The 18,670-nt window shown below is 35.1% G+C and overlaps 2 protein-coding genes across 8 annotated transcripts; both read left to right on the forward strand.

Annotated features, from left to right (window-relative positions):
• The first annotated feature begins 467 nt into the window (after positions 1–467).
• LOC103999333 (uncharacterized) lies at positions 468–9,574 on the forward strand. The gene is made up of 11 exons (XM_009421057.3): positions 468–782; positions 2,195–2,263; positions 2,617–2,712; positions 2,881–3,005; positions 3,289–3,484; positions 4,550–4,725; positions 5,652–5,781; positions 7,281–7,441; positions 7,680–7,753; positions 7,850–7,955; positions 8,955–9,574. The coding sequence occupies exons 1-11, from the start codon at positions 489–491 to the stop codon at positions 9,169–9,171; spliced, it is 1,644 nt and encodes a 547-aa protein (XP_009419332.2). The 5' UTR covers positions 468–488; the 3' UTR covers positions 9,172–9,574.
• A 554-nt stretch (positions 9,575–10,128) lies between these two features.
• LOC103999334 (pre-mRNA splicing factor SR-like 1) lies at positions 10,129–17,825 on the forward strand. 7 transcript variants are annotated; one of them, XM_018818196.2, is made up of 6 exons: positions 10,129–10,487; positions 11,041–11,408; positions 12,207–12,256; positions 13,572–13,643; positions 13,860–13,917; positions 16,814–16,951. In XM_018818196.2, exons 2-5 carry the CDS (start codon positions 11,121–11,123, stop codon positions 13,885–13,887), a joined length of 438 nt encoding a protein of 145 aa, XP_018673741.2. In that variant the 5' UTR covers positions 10,129–10,487; positions 11,041–11,120; the 3' UTR covers positions 13,888–13,917; positions 16,814–16,951. The 7 variants fall into 7 exon arrangements, with proteins under 7 accessions (XP_018673741.2, XP_018673739.2, XP_018673740.2 ...); XM_018818195.2 differs by having other exon boundaries at positions 10,151–10,487; positions 12,176–12,256; XM_018818194.2 differs by lacking the exon at positions 13,860–13,917 and having other exon boundaries at positions 10,139–10,487; positions 16,814–17,038.
• The last annotated feature ends 845 nt before the right edge of the window (positions 17,826–18,670 follow it).

Below are 18,670 nucleotides of genomic sequence, written 5' to 3' on the forward strand. Positions count from 1 at the left end.
TTTTTGCCTAATAACTATAGTATTCTTTTCGTGTCTTTTCATATGAGCAAAGAAGTAAATGAGTTTAATTATAATATTTTTATATTATGTTATGAGATTTTATAAGCCACACTTTCTAGGAAAAGTTTAAAAAGAGAAGTTGAATGGAAAATTCACCCTAATAAATATTATATATGAATAATTAACTTGAGTTTATTAGATCAGTATTAATGAGAGTGACATATAACAAAGATATGGATATTTGATGGGATAAAATTTTTAGAGAGATGCTTGTGTAATATAAATATTTCGAGGGACAAATATGTCATTTCGAACATAGTATGTATGTATATATATACACATATGTATGTATATATATATGTGTATATATATATACATATATATATACATATATATATATATATACATATGTATATATACATATGTATATATATGTATATATGTATATATCGCCCATTCCCATTTGGAACCTTTGTCCTTTCGTGGCCATGGCGACTCTCCGTTCCTTCTCCTTTAAACCCTTGGCTCCGCCGGGACACCTCCCCTTCTTTCCCCTGCGTCCGAAGCGCTGGACGCTGGAATTGGCCTCCTTTTCCTCCAGCTTCTTCCCCGGGAGACTGCGCTTCGTCGGCTCCCAGTGCTTCGTCTCGAGATCGAGCGGCCGTCGCCGCAGATGCACCCCGATTAAAGCTAAGGCGACGGACTACTACGGGACGCTGAACCTCAGAAGGAATTCTACACTCCAGGAGATCAAGAGTGCCTACAGGAGCCTCGCACGAAAGGTAAGAATGTTCTTTGTTCCTTACTCTGTTGCTTCTTCTTTGGCGAAAAGCTATTGTGATTTATTTTTTAGATTTTTATTAATTGAAAAATGGAAAATTTAACTAGAATCTTTGCCGTTGGTTGTTTCTGGCGTCCTTTATGTAAACTGATATTAAAGAATGTGGAGATTCCTACATATGATGGAAATTTAGCAAGAGTACGAGTGTTGGTTTGAAATTAAGCTAACAATTGATATTTAGTGTCTGATGCTAGCGAACTGAAAGGAGGAACAACTTGGTGATTGTACGATACAGTTTCAACTTTCAACTGCATGTGAACCTTGTCATGACTTACGATGGAGCAGGTGTTATGCACACCATCTTCATTTGCAGCATATTTACAATGGAAATTTTTAAATGTTTAGGTACACTATACTTATGAACTCAGCATTGTCACAAAATTACACAAAATGGAAACTTCCCCAGTTTACTGATATCTACAAATTTACTCATGTATGATCTGTCACCAATTATGACCAACAGAAAAAAGTAAAGAAACATTTCAGTGTTTTGTGTCTAAATTTATAAGCCCTAACGACAACACTCTTTTTTATCCCCTCTTCATCCCATGTCTTCATCTTGCTATCAGTTGTAGTCCTTTTCGTGGAGAACGCTGCATGTTTTAGGTACTGTAACTGTGGTAGTTCATGCTTGCCGCCTTAAAGAGGTTGGTACCGTAATTGTGCAAGTTCAAGCATGTCACCTTAAGACACTTCCATTTCACAACATCTCATGCATGACAAGAGGTGTTGTCGAAAAATTGAACTGTCTAATCTGATTTCTTTTCAAATTTATACATATTATTAGTATCATTATCATTGAAAAAATTGGAAGTATTGAGTTTAGAGTGAAAAAGTAAAGGATTAGAAGGGTGTTAAAAAACAAGGATTGCAGCAAGAAGAATACGAAATAAGAGAATAAAGATGATGATGATAAAAATGGTCAACGGGCTATTCAAAGCAATCTTTTTCCTGTTCAAAGTCGATATTACATCCCCAAAACAGATAGTTTTAGTTATACATAAACCAAAATGATTTTATCTTTCTCAATGAATTTCTCCTTTAACCAAGCACTCAAAAACTTGGTTTGATTAACTAAAATAAATTCTATTAGGATCATGTAAATTATTTTAAAAAAAGATAAGTATGAAAATCTTAAAAAGTTCAAAAAAAGATTCTGGACTTGAACTGAAAAACATATTCCATGTGAATCTTCAATCTTGATTGGATTGTGTGTATATCAATCTTATAATCCATCTAATAATTGATAAATTGTGTGGTAAATTTTGTTCTACTAATAGAATGTACAAGCAATTTTATAAGGTTGCTATTTTTGTTCCTCATCTGTTGATGAATTATTTTGTTTGCATTTAGTATCATCCTGACATGAATAAAAGTCCCGGAGCAGAAGAAAAGTTCAAAGAAATTAGTGCTGCATATGAGGTACTTGTTTTGTGTTTCATTGCTTTCTTGTTCTTTGGTTTTGTTTTGAAAAATGTATAATCTTCCATGAAAGAAAAGCAAGTCATGGAATACTGGTGGCAATTAAAATTTTATTTATGTAAAATGATATTATTTTTTATATGAAAACGACTTTTGATAAAATGTGTGTGCTAAACATAATGGCATAATGGAACATGTTTCAAAGCATGAAACATCAATAATTACACATGCACAAGTCATTCTATCTGTAGTGAGTCTAAGTCTAAATATTCTACTTGTTTATTTCTTCATTTTGAGATTGTATTGACTTTTTATTTGCATTTCTGCATTATGGTAATGAGTCCTTATTGTAGGTGCTATCAGATGAGGAAAAAAGATCTTTATATGATCGATATGGTGAAGTGGGTTTACAAGGAGAATATGGAGCTGCAGGTGTTGGTCCACAGGGAGTAAGAATATCTTAAGATTCTATTAAGCCCTATTACTCCTCAGTCCTTGGTGTATGTTTTATCTCTTTGTTTTGAGGCATCAAGTTGTTTTTATGCTTTAAACATATGATTTCATGCTACTAATGATTTATGAAACAACTGCTGAAATGTCAATTTACAATTTTGTAGGTTGATCCTTTTGAAGTCTTTAATGCATTCTTTGGTGACTCAAGTGGACTTTTTGGGGGTGACATGGACCCTGGGGGATTCGGCATGAATTCAAGATTCACTCGCAGCCAGGGACTTGATATTCGGTAGTTGACCTACTTCATTAGCTTTTATTGACTTCTGATCTGTTTTGATTGTTTTTGATCCAGTCTAAAGAAAATTTCTTTTGATAATAAATAGTTCTTTCAGACCATATATGATTTCTTTAATTTCAAATCATCCCTAGATTTTATACGAAGAAAGACGTCTATCTGCTTGACATTAGCTCTATGCTTTCAAGTTTTTGTTTGTCTACAGATAAAACTTATAACCTAGGAATAGATTCGGAGGCTTCATAACTGCAGTTTGATTTGTCTGCTGTTTCTTCAGGTATGACGTTTCTTTAAGCTTTGAAGAATCAGTATTTGGAAGCCAGCGGGAAGTAAATGTTGTCCGGTTTGAAACTTGTGACAAGTGCAACGGCACTGGTGCAAAATCTAGCAGTTGTATAAAGTCTTGTATGGAATGTGGAGGTAGGGGTGGCGTGATGAATTCCCAGAGAACACCATTTGGCATTGTATCTCAGGTGAACTGACAACATTACGACAAAGCTAACATTTATTGCTTGAAATTGGAGACAATGTAACGATTCTGTTTTTTTCACCCTGGTTTCAAGTCGCTCATTCTAGGCTTTAGCCTAGACTACTGTCTAAAGTAAGGTTTCTTGTAGGTTCTTTTTTTTTATCTATGTATTTTATGTGCTGTGAAACATTATAATTCATATAAGTTTTAAGTGTTGCATGATCATTTTTAATATATTATGCCGATTATAATATGGAGATGCCCTCCTGTATCTTGTTGGTTTTGCCAGCTCATATTTAAGTTTATTTTGTCCCAGTCTATGTTGGTCACATCTTATTCCATGCTGGTATGGTGGCACCAAAAGTACCAGGGGTCACAACCTTTGTATGGCCTCCATTCTGATGTCAGCACAATATGTGCTGGGTCGTATACTTGACAAGTCAATCCTCGTGAGAAAGCATATTAGGAATGATGATCTACGTTCTTATTTCTAGAAGAATCTATATCTGTATCATATGTTTCTAGAAGGATGTATATGTACCAAGCACCAACATATGTTTTCTTTTTCAAAGTAGTATAACTGCCTAAAAATCCCTTGAAAGAATCAAAGGGTTCCTATTTTGGGCTGAGTTTATTTGTTATAGAAAAGTGCATAAACTTCTTAATGTGTTATTCCTGCTCTCCTTGGGGTGCTCCTTTTGAAGTGATATCTTGGGTGTGTGTCATAATCTGATATATTAGTGACAGAAACTAATACTTAGTTAATCCATTATAGTAGTGGTATTACTCATAATCTAAAGTGTATGGAGTTGTATATCATGTAGTGGTGACATGATAGTGTTTAAACTATAACATTCATGTTGTAATGATAAATGTCTGTTCTTGATGGTGCATTAGACATATAAGATTGCTATAAATTTTTGTAAACTCCATCAATTTTTTTTAATGCAGTCTATTGTCGGATACCTTTTTTCCCACGAGATCTATGAAGGTTTATGCTAATAGTCTCATGGTATCCAAAGACACTTCTATTTGATGTGATGTATATAATAAAGTTACATGCTTTCAGGTTTCTACTTGCTCGAAATGTGGTGGTAATGGCAAGCTTGTTACTGATTTCTGTAGAAGCTGTAATGGAGAAGGAAAAATAGAAGGCCATAGAAGTATAAAAGTAGATATACCAGCTGGTGTTAATGATGGGTATACCATTCAAATTAATGGAGAGGGAAGCTATGATAAGAAAAGGTAAGTATTCAGTTAGATCCATCATCCATCCTTATAGATTTGTTAATAACAGGAACATCTTTGGTTAAATTATAAGTTTCTTGATTCATAGAGCTTCTGTAATTTAGTTTGGAATGGTCATTTTAATTACTATCCTTGTATATTCTAGTGAGATTATCAGCTAAGAATGGAGATAGCATTAGAAACTTAGATAAAAAAACCAGTTTGAGCTAATCTGAAGTTAATAAATTTCTCCTGACTATTGTTTTTAATCTATAATATTAATCTGCTTTATATATATTTCATATACCTAAATAATTATACTAGTTAGACATGAGGATTACCAGAGAAATAATTGGTCCACCTATGAGTGAACCACTGTAGTTCTGTAAATTGGTTATATGAAAGGATTTAAATCTCATTTTGCTGTCAGTTTCACTACCATAATAAAATAGTCAAAAAAATGTGAGGCATAAGTATTATAATTGTGTTGAGCTATATATTTTAATACCAATACTGTCAGACCAGTACCAGTCAAGATTTGCAACCTTGGTCATAAGGTTTACATGAGCATGGATTCTGGAATCAACTGGATAGTTGACATTACTGTGCTTTAAGTTGAATTGCAGAAGATCTGAAATTATTGGATACTTGGGGTTCCATGTGATTTCTGAGTGATGTTGATCATTGTGTCTTCATTTGCATAACCTTTTGCTTATTTTTGCGTGTTAGGCACAGAAATGATCTCAGGTCCACATAGCTATTCCTTGTTCTTTATTGCATTACCTGAACCACAGATTTCCTTGGCCTGTATGTATTCATCAAGTTTTATGTCATGGATACATTGTTGTGCTGTCCTAATAATTATTCATGACATGTGTTTGATATGTATACAACATTTTTAGCACTCTTATATGGCAAGCTAATTGAGAATTAGTATTTTGCAGAGGTGTAGTTGGCAATGTTTATCTTTTCCTCCATGTCAATGAAAAACCAGGCTTCCGAAGAGATGGTCTCAACTTATTCTCAGAAGTCAGCATAGACTATACTGAAGCGATACTGGGAACTGTAGTCAAGGCAAGCCTCTTTTTATCCTTCTGTAAAAGTTATGTGATGATTCCTCTTTTCCTCGGTATGCTTTCTTTGCATTGAATGTCAAAGGAACATGCATAGTTTAGTGCATTTCCGATGTCTAAGACTTTTCGTATATACTATTTTCAATTTTGCTATCTTGTCCATATTACTGAAGTGATGTAATCCAGCTGCAAGAGGAACTGTTAAATAGAAGGTCTTGCTGACTTCTGTACAGGAAACTCTCGAATTTGATCTTCTTTAACTTCAGGGAAGACCATTTATAGTAACTTGGTGATATAAATAACATCTTGTGCAACTTGATTTGTCTCATAAGCAGGATGCTGTGAACCACACTGGAAAAGTTATTAACTTTTATATAAAAAATCTTATCCAACAAGCTTGTGTTATTTTGAAAGCTTTAAGTTATAACTTGATTTTATATTTGAGAATTTATTTTAGTTTTTCAACTTACTGTTGTGCTGTTTGCATTGGCATTGTAAGTGCTGGTCAGCATGGTTCATCGCAAGAGTTGCATCAGCTATCTTGGACAATGTGCTAGCAAATTCTATTTGGCAAGCAAGCTGATGAGCTGTATTCTTCTTGTTTGCTTGTACAATGTCAGCACTTAGTGATTTAATCATACCAATAATTTTCACCACAGTTATTTTTTACTTTTTAGTTTAGCCATGCCTGCATGATTTCAACAGTTATTTAGCAGAACTCTTGTTGCAAACTATTGAAGGCTTTAGACCCTTGTTTCCACTTGACCTGAATTTGGCTGTGATAGGAATACCATATGGTCACAATGAAGGTGAAACTGTTGGAATTGATTTGTTTGTAAGTAAAATTTTTTTTCAAGCATTTGGAGTGGTTTCTGAATCATTTTTTAAAATAACCAAGAAGGTTATTCTTACCAAGAGAATCACCTTGTTCAAGTGATTATGAACAATATTGACATGGATTGGAACTCAGAACTTCTTCAAGACAACTGGGACCAAAGTACCAAACCTGATTGGTGCTGATGAATCATATTACAAAATTTTTTCATGCAAAATTGAAAATCAGGAACGCTATTGATTTTCCATTTTTTGAACTTAATTCTTTAAATGCATGATGGTGAAAAAATTAAAAATTGCACCATTTGTCAGTTAAATAGACTCAGGAGCCAAGGTTTGACATAGTGTTATGAGTATTACCTCACTTTATTGTGTAAACCACAAATAGTTTATCGACAAGTGAAGAGGACGAATTAGAATTTCATATTCAGGATGATTGCAACATTTAATCTCATTAAGGAAGGCAGATAAGGGAAAAATTCAATGCAAGTACTTCAAGTTCTTTAAAATTTGTTTAAAGGTCCAAAGAAAAAAAATATACATGCATCTAATATAGGTTTTTGTTTCACATTTGATGCATGATTTATCCTTGATGATATTTGATTTAATGTATCTGTTGATTATCAATTTCTTTTCACAAAGTTGAGAGCTAATTTGTTATTTCAGGTTGAAACAGTGGAAGGATATAAAGATCTTCAAATTCCTTCTGGCACACAACCAGGAGAGACATTGAAGTTCACTAACATAGGAGTTCCAAACCTTAGGAGGCCTTCAGTTAGAGGTGATCATCATTTTGTTGTAAGGGTAGAGATTCCGAAGAATATCAGGTTCATATCTCTTTTGACTTTTGGTACATCTACCATGTGCTTCCTAGTCTATCGAGGATATCAAATATAGCAGGATTCACTTTCATTTTCTTTTTCATTTATGTGAAATTCCCTGGAACCACAGAATTGTATTTATCCTTGACATGTTTTTTCTTGGACAAAACAGGATTTTGCAGATGGAAGCAACATATTACTAACAGAATTTGTGTTTGACTTACTAGCTTTCTAACTGTTACAGTGACGAAGAGAGATTACTAGTTGAAAAGTTAGCATCTTTGAGGGCTACAAAGGATAGTTCTATCGGATCGAAAGGTATTGCATTCTTGTAATAGAAAAATGGACATTGCATATATTTGTGACAGTTCATCTCTTTGATTTTGTTTTTCCTTTTTTGGTATCTTTTGCTAGGGATGCATCAGGATAATATGTATAAGTATTCTGAAAAGAGAAAAACTCGGGCTTCACGAAAAAGGATGAATAATTCATTCTGGAGCTACATGAAGAACTTGTTTGGGTATGTTACAATGTCTGAAGTGACATGAGCACCTTTTCTTTTAATGATAACCTGAATCGATTCTTTTTTATAAATTCCTTCTGAACATTAAACTTCCGATTAAGTGTAATTTCTGAGTGACGCTAGTTTTTAACAGTTTAGTTCTGTGCAATTTATTAGCATATTAGGAAATGTAATTTCAGAATTATGTGTCAAGTATTTCTAAGATACAGTATGACACATGGATGTCGAGCAATTTTGGAGTTGCTCTCTTGACCGGGAAGTTGTTTATTGGAATTTCGCCAGCATGGTTGGACTTGAAATATCACAGGTCACCTATTATTGCATAGGCAGCTGGCCAATCTTTTAACTTCAAGAATTCTCTGAACCCATGCAAATGGTAATCTCCTTGCATGTTAATGTTTTAGGTGATAGTGCACTAGCTGGAATCCTCAGCATAGCTGATTTTTAAGTAGCGTATTGTTATCACTGACAGATAGCTAGTTTTAAGTGGTCTTTTCATGATGCATAACCCATAAATTCTTCTGCAACTTGAAATACAGGGGCAAGTTGTGGCTTGTCTTGAGCAGATATAGATCAAAGTTGAACTCAGGTTTTATAAAGTACATATTTGATAAATGAAAGGTTAAGTGCATGGGCATCTTGCAGTTTTTAAAATACTCAGCTTTTATAAAATACATGTTTATAAGAGCTGATAAAATTTCACATATATTGTCAGTTGTCTTATATGAACATTACCATTGTGCTTTTATTTAAAATAACTATTGCAGAAAGAAAAATGATGTTTGCTATGATTAGAATGGTTAGTTAGATTACTAAATATATGGTTAAGCTGTGAGAGCCTACAACAACAGTATCCCACTTTTCCTCCCTATCAGTTCCTCCTGATCATGGTCTATGTTCTCATGTGACAACGTAATATAGCTTATGCTTTATGGCAGCATGTCTGCTCTTTGTCTGATTCTTTGTTTACAAGAATTTCTTGTGTCTGATTCGCAGAGCAAGCCAAACTGGAACTGGGATTGCATCCATTAGCCTACAAGCACCAGTACCAGCATGGATGCCTCATCACAAAGCTGATCCCTCCACCGTTGCTGCTTATGGAGCTTTTGCAGTGACAGGCATCTTGTATTTGATATGTAGAATTAGCGGCATCTTATCAGTACCACAAAAGAACTTTTTGACTCCACAAAAATCAGAAAAAGAAGATGAGTAATAGGATGCCTCATCGCAGAGCATATGGGGTTTTTCGCCGTGACATCTTATATTGATGTGTGGATTTAAGGGCTTCTTATCAGTATCACCAAAAAACTTTTTTGACACCAAAAATATCAGAAAAGAAAGATGAGTTATAGGATACATTTATATCATTCATCAAATTTATAGTTTGGATGGCAGGTTTTGTTGTGCCAATCAGAATCATATGGTTCAAACTAGATAGAAGTTACTGTTTTGCAAGTTTTGGTTGAATTCTTGTCACAATTTTTTTTTCCATGCATTACATAAGCAGAATGGGAATCAGGCAGAAATTTTCAACAAGGGAAAATGCATATGTTGTTGTTGTTGTTTTTCTTCCAAATCAAAATTTTGGTATCAAAAGGTATGAAAATTTTCCAGCATCTTGTTCTCTATGTATTAGCTTCAAGGCACAAATACTTTTTTTGAACTTTATATTAGCTTATTTCGGTTGTTGTAATTACATGTTAACATCCTTTGTTTCTTTTCTGATGTATATATGCAAACTTATCTAACACTGGTGATTTAGGAAAGCATAATAGTTAACTTTAAGATTACCACAATAGAAATACTCTCAGGTTTTGCCATGCTTAAAATGATAAACATTATAAAAAATAATAATAAATGTCATTTTGAAGTTATGAAATAAAAAAATATATATATAAATTGAAATCTCCCAAAGTCTCTTTGAACAATAAAATGATAAAAAAAAAGCATGCTTAAATTGGTATCTTATGTTGTAATCATTTTGAAGATGTGAATTTAAAATATTATAAAGAGAATAAACAAATAATAATAGTAAATGTCAGAATGAAATATTTCTTGATAATATATATATATATATATATATATATATATATAATTTTCTTATTAGTATATAAAATTTACTTTAACCATCACTAATAATTCAAAGTGTCTTAAATGCCTATAACATTATTGTCATGGCGGCTATCAAATCATACAAAGTTTTATAGGATATTATCAATTAATATAAATCACGTGCTTCACACGTGGGAGCAGGTTGGTCTATTTGTCCCGTCGGTTTGGCTCGCCGCCCTCTTCGCCCGTGAATCGAATCCACTCCAACTCCTCCGTATCGCCGCCTGCGCCGGCACCCGATTTATCATCCTTCTCCTTCTCCTCCTTTTCCTTATTCCCCGCCTGTGGTAAGCTTCCTTTTCTCCTATCCCGGCGCTTTTTTCGATCGCTCTGTCTAGGAAAAGAAAACCCTAAATCGGAAGTCAATCCAAGAACGGACGGGACCGGTGAAACGAGTCCTCCGGATCTTCCTAGTAGGTTATTTTCTCTCTCCAATTTTCTCTGATCCCCTTCTTTTTCTTTCTTTCCTCCTTTGCCATTTTAATTAGTATGCCCTAATTGTTATTGGAAGTTTGATTCTTGATAATTTTTCTTTGAGTTGGATTTCTTAGTCGTGCTGGGAAATGAGGATCAGGACAACTACGAGAACTGCTAATATCTTCTTCAAAACACCGCCTAAAGCACCCTTATAGTAAAAGAGCGAAACTTAATCAAAATTTCGCTCATTTAGGGTGTTCTTATAATTGTAAAGGGCATAGTTTCGGTTTCTTGTGTAGCTCAGAATAATATAGAAGGGATCAGGGAAGAATCACTAATCTAGGGCTGATGGAAGCTAGGCAAGAGTTACGTAAGTTGTCTCAGATAGTATGGTTTAAGAATTTATTTGACGAGACACTATTGTAGAGGCTCTGAGAAAAGATGGTACAAACTTCTGATTTCGTTGGTGATCATATGTCCAATAATTATGTTGAGTGAATTTAATCTGTTTCTTCTCTTGAGTGAATCCAGTTCTGTTGTTTTCTACTTGCAGGTTGTATCGTCATTTGCATTGCTGAAGGGATTGTTCGTTTACTTTGTGGAGTAGGAAGTTTTCAGTTGACTATAAGAGGAATGGAAATACAAACTTCTGACAGACCTATTGATACTTTGCTGGAGAAGGTTCTTTCCATGAACATTCTTTCTTCTGATTATTTCAAAGAGCTTTACAGATTGAAGACGTACCATGAAGTTATTGATGAGATCTATAACCAAGTCGATCATGTCGAACCATGGATGACTGGAAATTGCAGAGGTCCTTCCACGGCATTTTGTCTACTTTATAAGTTCTTTACAATGAAACTCACTGTCAAGCAAATGCATGGGCTTCTGAAGCATCCTGATTCGCCTTATATAAGAGCTGTAAGTGTCTCTACTAAGTGTTGTGTGCTATTCCTTGTATTGCTTTATCTTATCATATTTGTGATTTCATTTGTACCTCCAAAATTTGAAACCATTTGGATGTTGATCAGTTGACTTCACATGTTTCCTAGCGAGACTTGTTGATGCAATTTGTTGACCTTTTGGCAAAGAATACTGCATGTTTCACAATTTCATGGTTGATTCTCCATGTAGAGAATTAGAATATATTTTGCCTTACTGGCTATCACATGCTGTGATTAATTCATGTTGTCTTTTCAGCACATTAATTGAGATCATGAACTGAATTTGTTTTTTCATCTGTAATGTTTTGTTGGAGCATTCAGGAAAGATGTCATATATGTTACATCATCTAGGCCTGTTAGCTATTTATCATTGGAGCTTTTTCATTATCTCACAGACAATGATATTATTGGTTGACAACATAAAAAGTCTTTAATGTATGGCTTTGGACTGTACATCAAGAACCTTACATGGTCTCATTTGAGTTGTCAACTTCATTGTCACTTGTCTTTTTTGAATATGTTCCATTTTTCTCTTGGTTTGAAATGGTTGGTCTTTTGTGGGCATGATATGTGGTTGGTTGCAGACGTTGATGGTGAACTTGTCTGTGTATGCAAGCATTTATTATTTATCTCTTGATGGCTAATTTAACATGTGTATATGATGCTATAATAATAATAATTAATTAAGTTATTTCCAATGTACTACTTATAAAGCTGAAGTAGCTACTGTTCTTGGTTATTCAGATTGGCTTTCTCTATCTGCGTTATGTTGCAGATCCAAAGACATTATGGACTTGGTTTGAACCATACATTAAGGATGGCGAGGTATTGTCTCTTTATCTGCTTATTTCAATTCTTCACCAACTACTTGCCTTGAAAACCATGCTTTCTGTTCTCCTAACAGATACTATATGTTGGTGCATCCCACAACTATAACTCCTTGATAAAATGATCGATAGCAAGGTTCTTGATGAACTTATTGCTGATAGTCTTTTGATTGTTGCAATTGTGCTTAATCTTTGTTTTATTATTCAATAATTTCAGCATATCTTTTTCTGCTCTAATATCTTGTACTGTTGTCTTATACGTTTCCTATTCTACTTTTGTGTTGTATATTTAATTATTACTATGCTATGTGCTATATATTGCTCTATGTTGTGTGAATTTCAGTCGTATAGATTATTCATATGATAGCTGTTTTAATTTACTTTCCCTTGTAGTATGTCAGATTTATTACATATAAATCATGTATATTCTCCTTATTGTCCTCTTATTTTGTGAAATTTTATGTTTCTTTTTGTTGTTCCCTACTAAAATATCAATATATGTTCTAAACCGATTATATGCTTTTCAATATACAATTTATTTCCATGCATTACAAATTTCCTTTGAATTTAGTATTTTCGATTGTTTTCATTATTACAATTGCATGTTGGCTATTATCTTATAAGGGCCATGCTTTTTGAATCTAAGGAGCATTAGTCTCATGTTTTTACATTGTGATTGGAGGCAATAATGGATCCATTTGGGACCAACTTGTGGGATCATCGCTGTCTTCGATCACAAAACATGTAGGTGAGATAGCTAAGCCATAGATGGTAGGATAAGTATCTGTCGAGCATAAGCTCTGGCTTTACCCTTGGTGCTATATGATTTATGGATATTGTTCATGCGACCAACCATAGAGCTCTTATTTATATTTTAGCTAATTTCAGTTCTGAAATTTATCTTGAATAGTTACAACCATATGCTAGCATTTGGGACACAATTTCTAATTTGTACTTGTTAGTGAATGCATTATTGTAAGGAGATAATGTTTCTTGTATGATCAAGATTAATGATATTAGACCTTAATAATTGTACACCATCTCTACTGGAGAACTTATTTGATACAGAATTCATATCAAGGATTTAAATCTTACGCCAATGCTGGTTTTTGTAGCCACCCTGTACTGATTCAGTATCGGGAACTGGGTGGTCTCCTCTACTGCCCGGTTCATTGAATGCAATAAAGAAAGTAAAAATGAATTTTATTGTACCAGAATATAGATATATGGTTCGATAATGGTACTTAAGTCAGTAAAACCACCATCGTCGATACATGAAACCTGGATTTAGATGCTTATTTTTTGTTGTGAAGGAAATTTCTCCTGGTTCTAATGGTCGCCTTACAACAATGGGAATATATGTGCGTGATCTTCTTCTTGGGCAGGTCAGTTGTTTGATTCCTTAATTGTCTATCTGTAATAGAATATGCCTGTCAGGCATAAGTCTCTATAATTATGTTCTTTAGTTGAAAATATTCACTGATATATTGAATCAACAAATTGCATACGTGTTCGCTAAGCTAATGATTTGTTTTGGTAGCTGAATTTTGCTAAATGTCACACCTGTTCATTTGAGATTCTGAGCTTGCGTTACCTTACAGAGTATGCTTTGAGAGGAGATCTCAGTAGATCACATCTTTATCAACAGTTATGTTCAAGGTTTGTGATGTTGATCTTGAAATGAAGTCATCTCTCAAAGGGCTTATTGCTATTTCCTTATCTTGTTTTACTGAGTCTCTTTCCTGCCCATGTTTCAGTCACTTCTCTTGACTTGGCAGTGGTCATGTAAATTGGTACATTTTATGTATATTGCTAGACTCTCTCTGTTCTATGTGCAATGTTTTTGATGTTTGGGTATTTGATTTCACCATTTAAGCTCTCTAGTGGAAGATGTTTGGTTGACATGCTATAAATCAGTCAATATAAGCTAAAAGATAATGCTTGTAATGTTCAGTATCTGTTTCTTGGTTTTTACAGTAATCTATAGGTCATAGAAATTTCTAGATATGGATTGGACCACATGATAACATTTGAGGCATGCGATGTGCGCACGGATGCTGATTAGGTTTTCCAGAGGTGGTTTGATCAAAGGAGGGTCAACAAACCACAATGCTATCTGATTTAGGTGCTCGCATGAGCTGCTCGACACATGGGCTTAATCATGCGCTTGGACTGCACCCAATTAAAGGTGCTCTCTCAAATCCAAATCCAAGTGCTCGGGACTTGCCTCGCCTCGCCTGTGTGCCTAGGCGAGCACCCGAGTGCCTCTTGACTTCCATGGTTTAAAGGTAACATTAAATGACCTAAGTGTAGAGATTTATATTTTATTTAATACATGTAAAAAGCAACTGTAATATTTGATAATGGTAGATGGACTTCTTTGCAACTAGGAGGTTATTCTTAGTTCGATCTTTGATGCTTATAACACCCTTCCTAAATAAAATGGTGCCTTCTTTGACAAAATTAAGTGAAGGAAGGGTGTGCTTGTAGGCATTTCCCTACATAATGGCCAGTGTGCACATTTTTCGAACTAGGTCTGCAATTGGTTGAATCTTTCCTGATCTGATCCTAGTTTCAATCTGATTAGGTTGGATTTGGATCAAGATTTATTTTGTCTTTGTTGTGGAATCCAATTTAAAGATTCTAATGCTTTTGAATCTGGTACATATCTGGTTATGATCCAATTTAATGCTCATTTATCATGCCCTCATTCTTCACACTATTATGGAAAATCTATGTCCAGTTTTTAATTCCTTTTTGCTTGCCAATACGTTTGCTACCTCTCCATTTGTCTTAGAAGTTAGAAATCCACCTATCCTGGTTGCGCGGCACCAATTTTCAGATAAATGGCATCTAACCAAAAACCTTAACTGCTGGAAGTCCTTTTCCTTTCATCATCACCGGCCATTTGTGCCATCATCACTACCCAAGATTTCATCCAATTCGAGGCTAATAATTTTTTGTTTGTTTATAGTACAGTTTTAATTTGATTGGATAGTTTAGAATTTTGCTTAGCTTTATATCACCGGGGTTTATTGTTTGACACTATGACTGCAGCGAGTAACCACAGTGCACTTTTGGAAAATGGTAAAATTTTTAGTTCCTTTCTATTGTGTTCTGACCCCTGGAAAGTTGTTGTTCTTATGCTTAAAAAGTAAAGAGGGTTATTTTTCTTACTGTTCTGCATCATGGTTATTTGCTCATTTACCTATACCAGTAGTAAGGAAAACATTAGTATGTTATTGGGTTGAATGCCTGGATTGGAGCTTTGGTTAAAAATTAGGATTAGAGATGAATTGGGACAAACAGGTCCAATTGGATCTAACATAATACTAATTGGATCATAAGGTTTCTGAAGCATCAGTTTTATTTTGATCAACTATGATCTGAGGTCTTCTCCTAATGGTTTACACCTGGACATTAATTGGGTGAAAGGACATGATTTAGTTTCTGAAGCATTAGTTTGGATATGATCAACTCTGATCCGAGGTCTACTCCTAATGGCCTTTCCCTTACATGTGGTGGACACTAATTGAGAGAAGGACATGATTAAGTTTATGGTATTATTTTACTGTTTGGTCTAATAGTTAATAAATCAATAGTCATTGCTTATGTTGTGTACTCACTATTTTGCTTCTATCACCTCTTCTTGTCTCCTCTGCTCTTCTTTTCTGGCCTCCATGTCTCCCTTCTCTCTCTTTTTTTTTATCTCTTGGAGAAAACAAAGGAAAGTATTCAAGGGGAAGGCTAATATCCTGCGTAACTCACCGTAAGGTTCTCATATCAGTAATTTGTTCAATCGTAGGCTCATGAATTATGGCTTGTACATATTTTGTGTTTCCTTGTTGTTATTGGTTCTGCTATCTCCATTATGTTCGACACAATGTGTTTTTTGCCTTTCTTTTCAGTTAGTTAAATGCTAAATTACTTACATGGCTCGTTAATCAGGATACAGATGTCACTCTACTACTGAAAATACTACTTTTGTGCCAAAAACACATTTGTTTAGAACTCTATCTCTCTTGTTGAAATTTTTTTGCAGGATGTCTAGGATATAAGTGTTATGGATATGCAAAAAGTTTGAATTGATTGTACATGAATCTTAACTATTAATAGTCGACAGTTGTGCAGCTGCCATTATATAAAGGACTTGCGACAGCACAATAATCTTCCACACCCTCCTTTTTTGTGGCTCAATTGGTTGCTTTGTGGTCTTTTTGGTAATCTTTATTAAGTTTGTGGAATTCTCTTCCCTACATGTCAATTTATTCATTGTGATTGTGCAATAACTGGTCTCCTGGACACATTGGATGCAGTTTTTTTCTTCGTTTTAGTTGGTATGCTTCATTTTGCAACTTTGCAATGTTGGCAGTAGGTGATCTTGTGGATTGACAATATTAGTATTTTGTTCTAACCTTTTTCTGACAGCACTTGAAGTTTTATATTTTGGTGCTGTTCATAATGTACTTGTTGCTGAGCATTTGCAGCAGAACTTGTATGTTTAATCTTAACTTATATATTCAATCTTCTTAATATCATGGATCTTATGATGCAGTACTACTTTGACACCCTTTTTCCACGTATTCCCATCCCCGTCATGCGCCAAATTGTTGCCAACCTGGAGAAACTGAAGCTCCCTACCAAGCATTGTGGTGTGACTGGAGAAACTAGTCGGCAGGGTTCAGATGATGTTGCCCGTCGCCCTCCTTCGGTAAAAGCTGCTTTGTCAGTTTCTTTTGGTCAGCGTGCTCCACACCGGGCATCCACCAGGGATTCTTCACCTGTCAGAAGGACCTTAGCTCCCCTACATGAAAGGAGTGATGGTGATGACCATTGGAGATCATCTCCAAGCACTCGTCGCAGTAGCAGCCATGAACGACCTGATCGTGATTGTTCAGATCGTGACCATGACCGAGACCGTTCAGAACGTGACCGGGTTACGGATCGGGATCGAAGGCATAAACATGACCGGTGTGGTGATCGTGACAGAGACTCACTCAGATCCAGGAACTCGGATAGGGATTACGGGAGAAGAGACCGTGAAAGGAGCAGGCGAGACAGTGATGAGTACAGACGATCCAGCTCCCGACGAAGCAGAAGCAGGAGCAGGAGCCAGAGCCGGAGCATGCATATCCATGGTGCAGATTCTGACAATCGTCCTAGTCCATTCAGAGATGAAAATATAGAAAAGACAAAGACTGCTTCAAGCAATCTGGCAAAGTTGAAAGATTTATATGGTGATGGAAGTGACAAGAAGAGTGATGAAACTGCTGATAGGCTGCGGAAAGGTACCAGCACTGAAGACGTTATCAGATTGGGGGGATCTACATGGAAATGAAGCCGAAATGAGTTGTCCTTGTAGTGATGTGATTTTGTAACGTCAACTTTATCATATTGGCTCAGTGGCCTTGCTATGATCTGTAACTTTGATGCGTCAGATCCATGATTTCAAGTTGGAACTAGTTGCAGGTTAGATCATTTTCTCTTGTGCTATCTACTTGTATAAATACTGGAAAATCCTACAGGCATGATTTAAGAAATGTATGATGATTTCAGTTTCAAATTTACCTTAACGTTTGTGAAACATATATGTCAATTTACCTTAACGTTGTTGGTTTTATCAATAAAAATATGAAAACAAAAGATAATTTTAAAGTTTTAGTTTGTAGTGGCAAACGATAGTGTCGTTGGGAGTCACAAGTGGTTGTAGGAGAGACACAACGAGAGGTGAGGGATGTTCTGTATTTACATTGATGTCAATTGTAGGAGAGCGACGACAAGAGATGAGGATTATTCTACATTTACATCGATGTCGACATAGATACAGAGTGACAAAAGAGCCACTAGCATCGACATTAGCATCGATACAAATGTAGAGCAGCGTCGTTCGATAACTGTGTTGGCATCGACGTAGATGCAGAGCGATGCTAATCTCTCATCGTTGCTCTCCTCATCCACAGCAACCACTCACGATCCCCAACAGTACCATCATGCATCACTACTAACGTCATCCGTCGCCATCAACGTTGTCCCTCGTCATCAACTAAAACGTTAAAATTATCTCTTTGTCTTTTATTTTCATGTTTCCTTTCATAAAATCGATAACGTTAGGATAAATGAATCTACGTATATGTTGTAAGGATGCTAATGTAACTTTTTAAAATGTAAAGTTTGAAATACTAAACATAGCTACTATAAATTAATCCAGCTATTGATGGGGCCATCACATAATCTTCCAACTGCAGGCACTTACAACAAAAAAATTATTTTGCGTTTCGATTTAGTAGTGACATGACAGCTAAACCGTAATGGATCGTATTGAGTTATCATATATAACTTTCAATTCGACATGTCTGTTCTTCATCATCGGAGGTCAAGTTTCTTTTCTATATCACAACCATTAAACAGATCT

The sequence above is a fragment of the Musa acuminata genome, chromosome BXJ1-9 (assembly GCF_036884655.1).
Source record: "Musa acuminata AAA Group cultivar baxijiao chromosome BXJ1-9, Cavendish_Baxijiao_AAA, whole genome shotgun sequence".
NCBI classification, from domain to species: domain Eukaryota; kingdom Viridiplantae; phylum Streptophyta; class Magnoliopsida; order Zingiberales; family Musaceae; genus Musa; species Musa acuminata.

What these genes read in the sequence shown, in the direction of transcription:
- LOC103999333 (XM_009421057.3), top strand. Translation starts at nt 489, where the DNA reads ATGGCGACTCTCCGTTCCTTCTCCTTTAAACCCTTGGCTCCGCCGGGA. An exon ending in ACAGGAGCCTCGCACGAAAG is followed by an intron (nt 783 to 2,194) that starts GTAAGAATGTTC and finishes GTTTGCATTTAG; the next exon opens with TATCATCCTGACATGAATAA. An exon ending in AAATTAGTGCTGCATATGAG is followed by an intron (nt 2,264 to 2,616) that starts GTACTTGTTTTG and finishes TCCTTATTGTAG; the next exon opens with GTGCTATCAGATGAGGAAAA.
- LOC103999334 (XM_018818192.2), top strand. Translation starts at nt 11,121, where the DNA reads ATGGAAATACAAACTTCTGACAGACCTATTGATACTTTGCTGGAGAAG. An exon ending in ATTCGCCTTATATAAGAGCT is followed by an intron (nt 11,409 to 12,175) that starts GTAAGTGTCTCT and finishes TTGGTTATTCAG; the next exon opens with ATTGGCTTTCTCTATCTGCG. An exon ending in CATACATTAAGGATGGCGAG is followed by an intron (nt 12,257 to 13,571) that starts GTATTGTCTCTT and finishes TTTGTTGTGAAG; the next exon opens with GAAATTTCTCCTGGTTCTAA.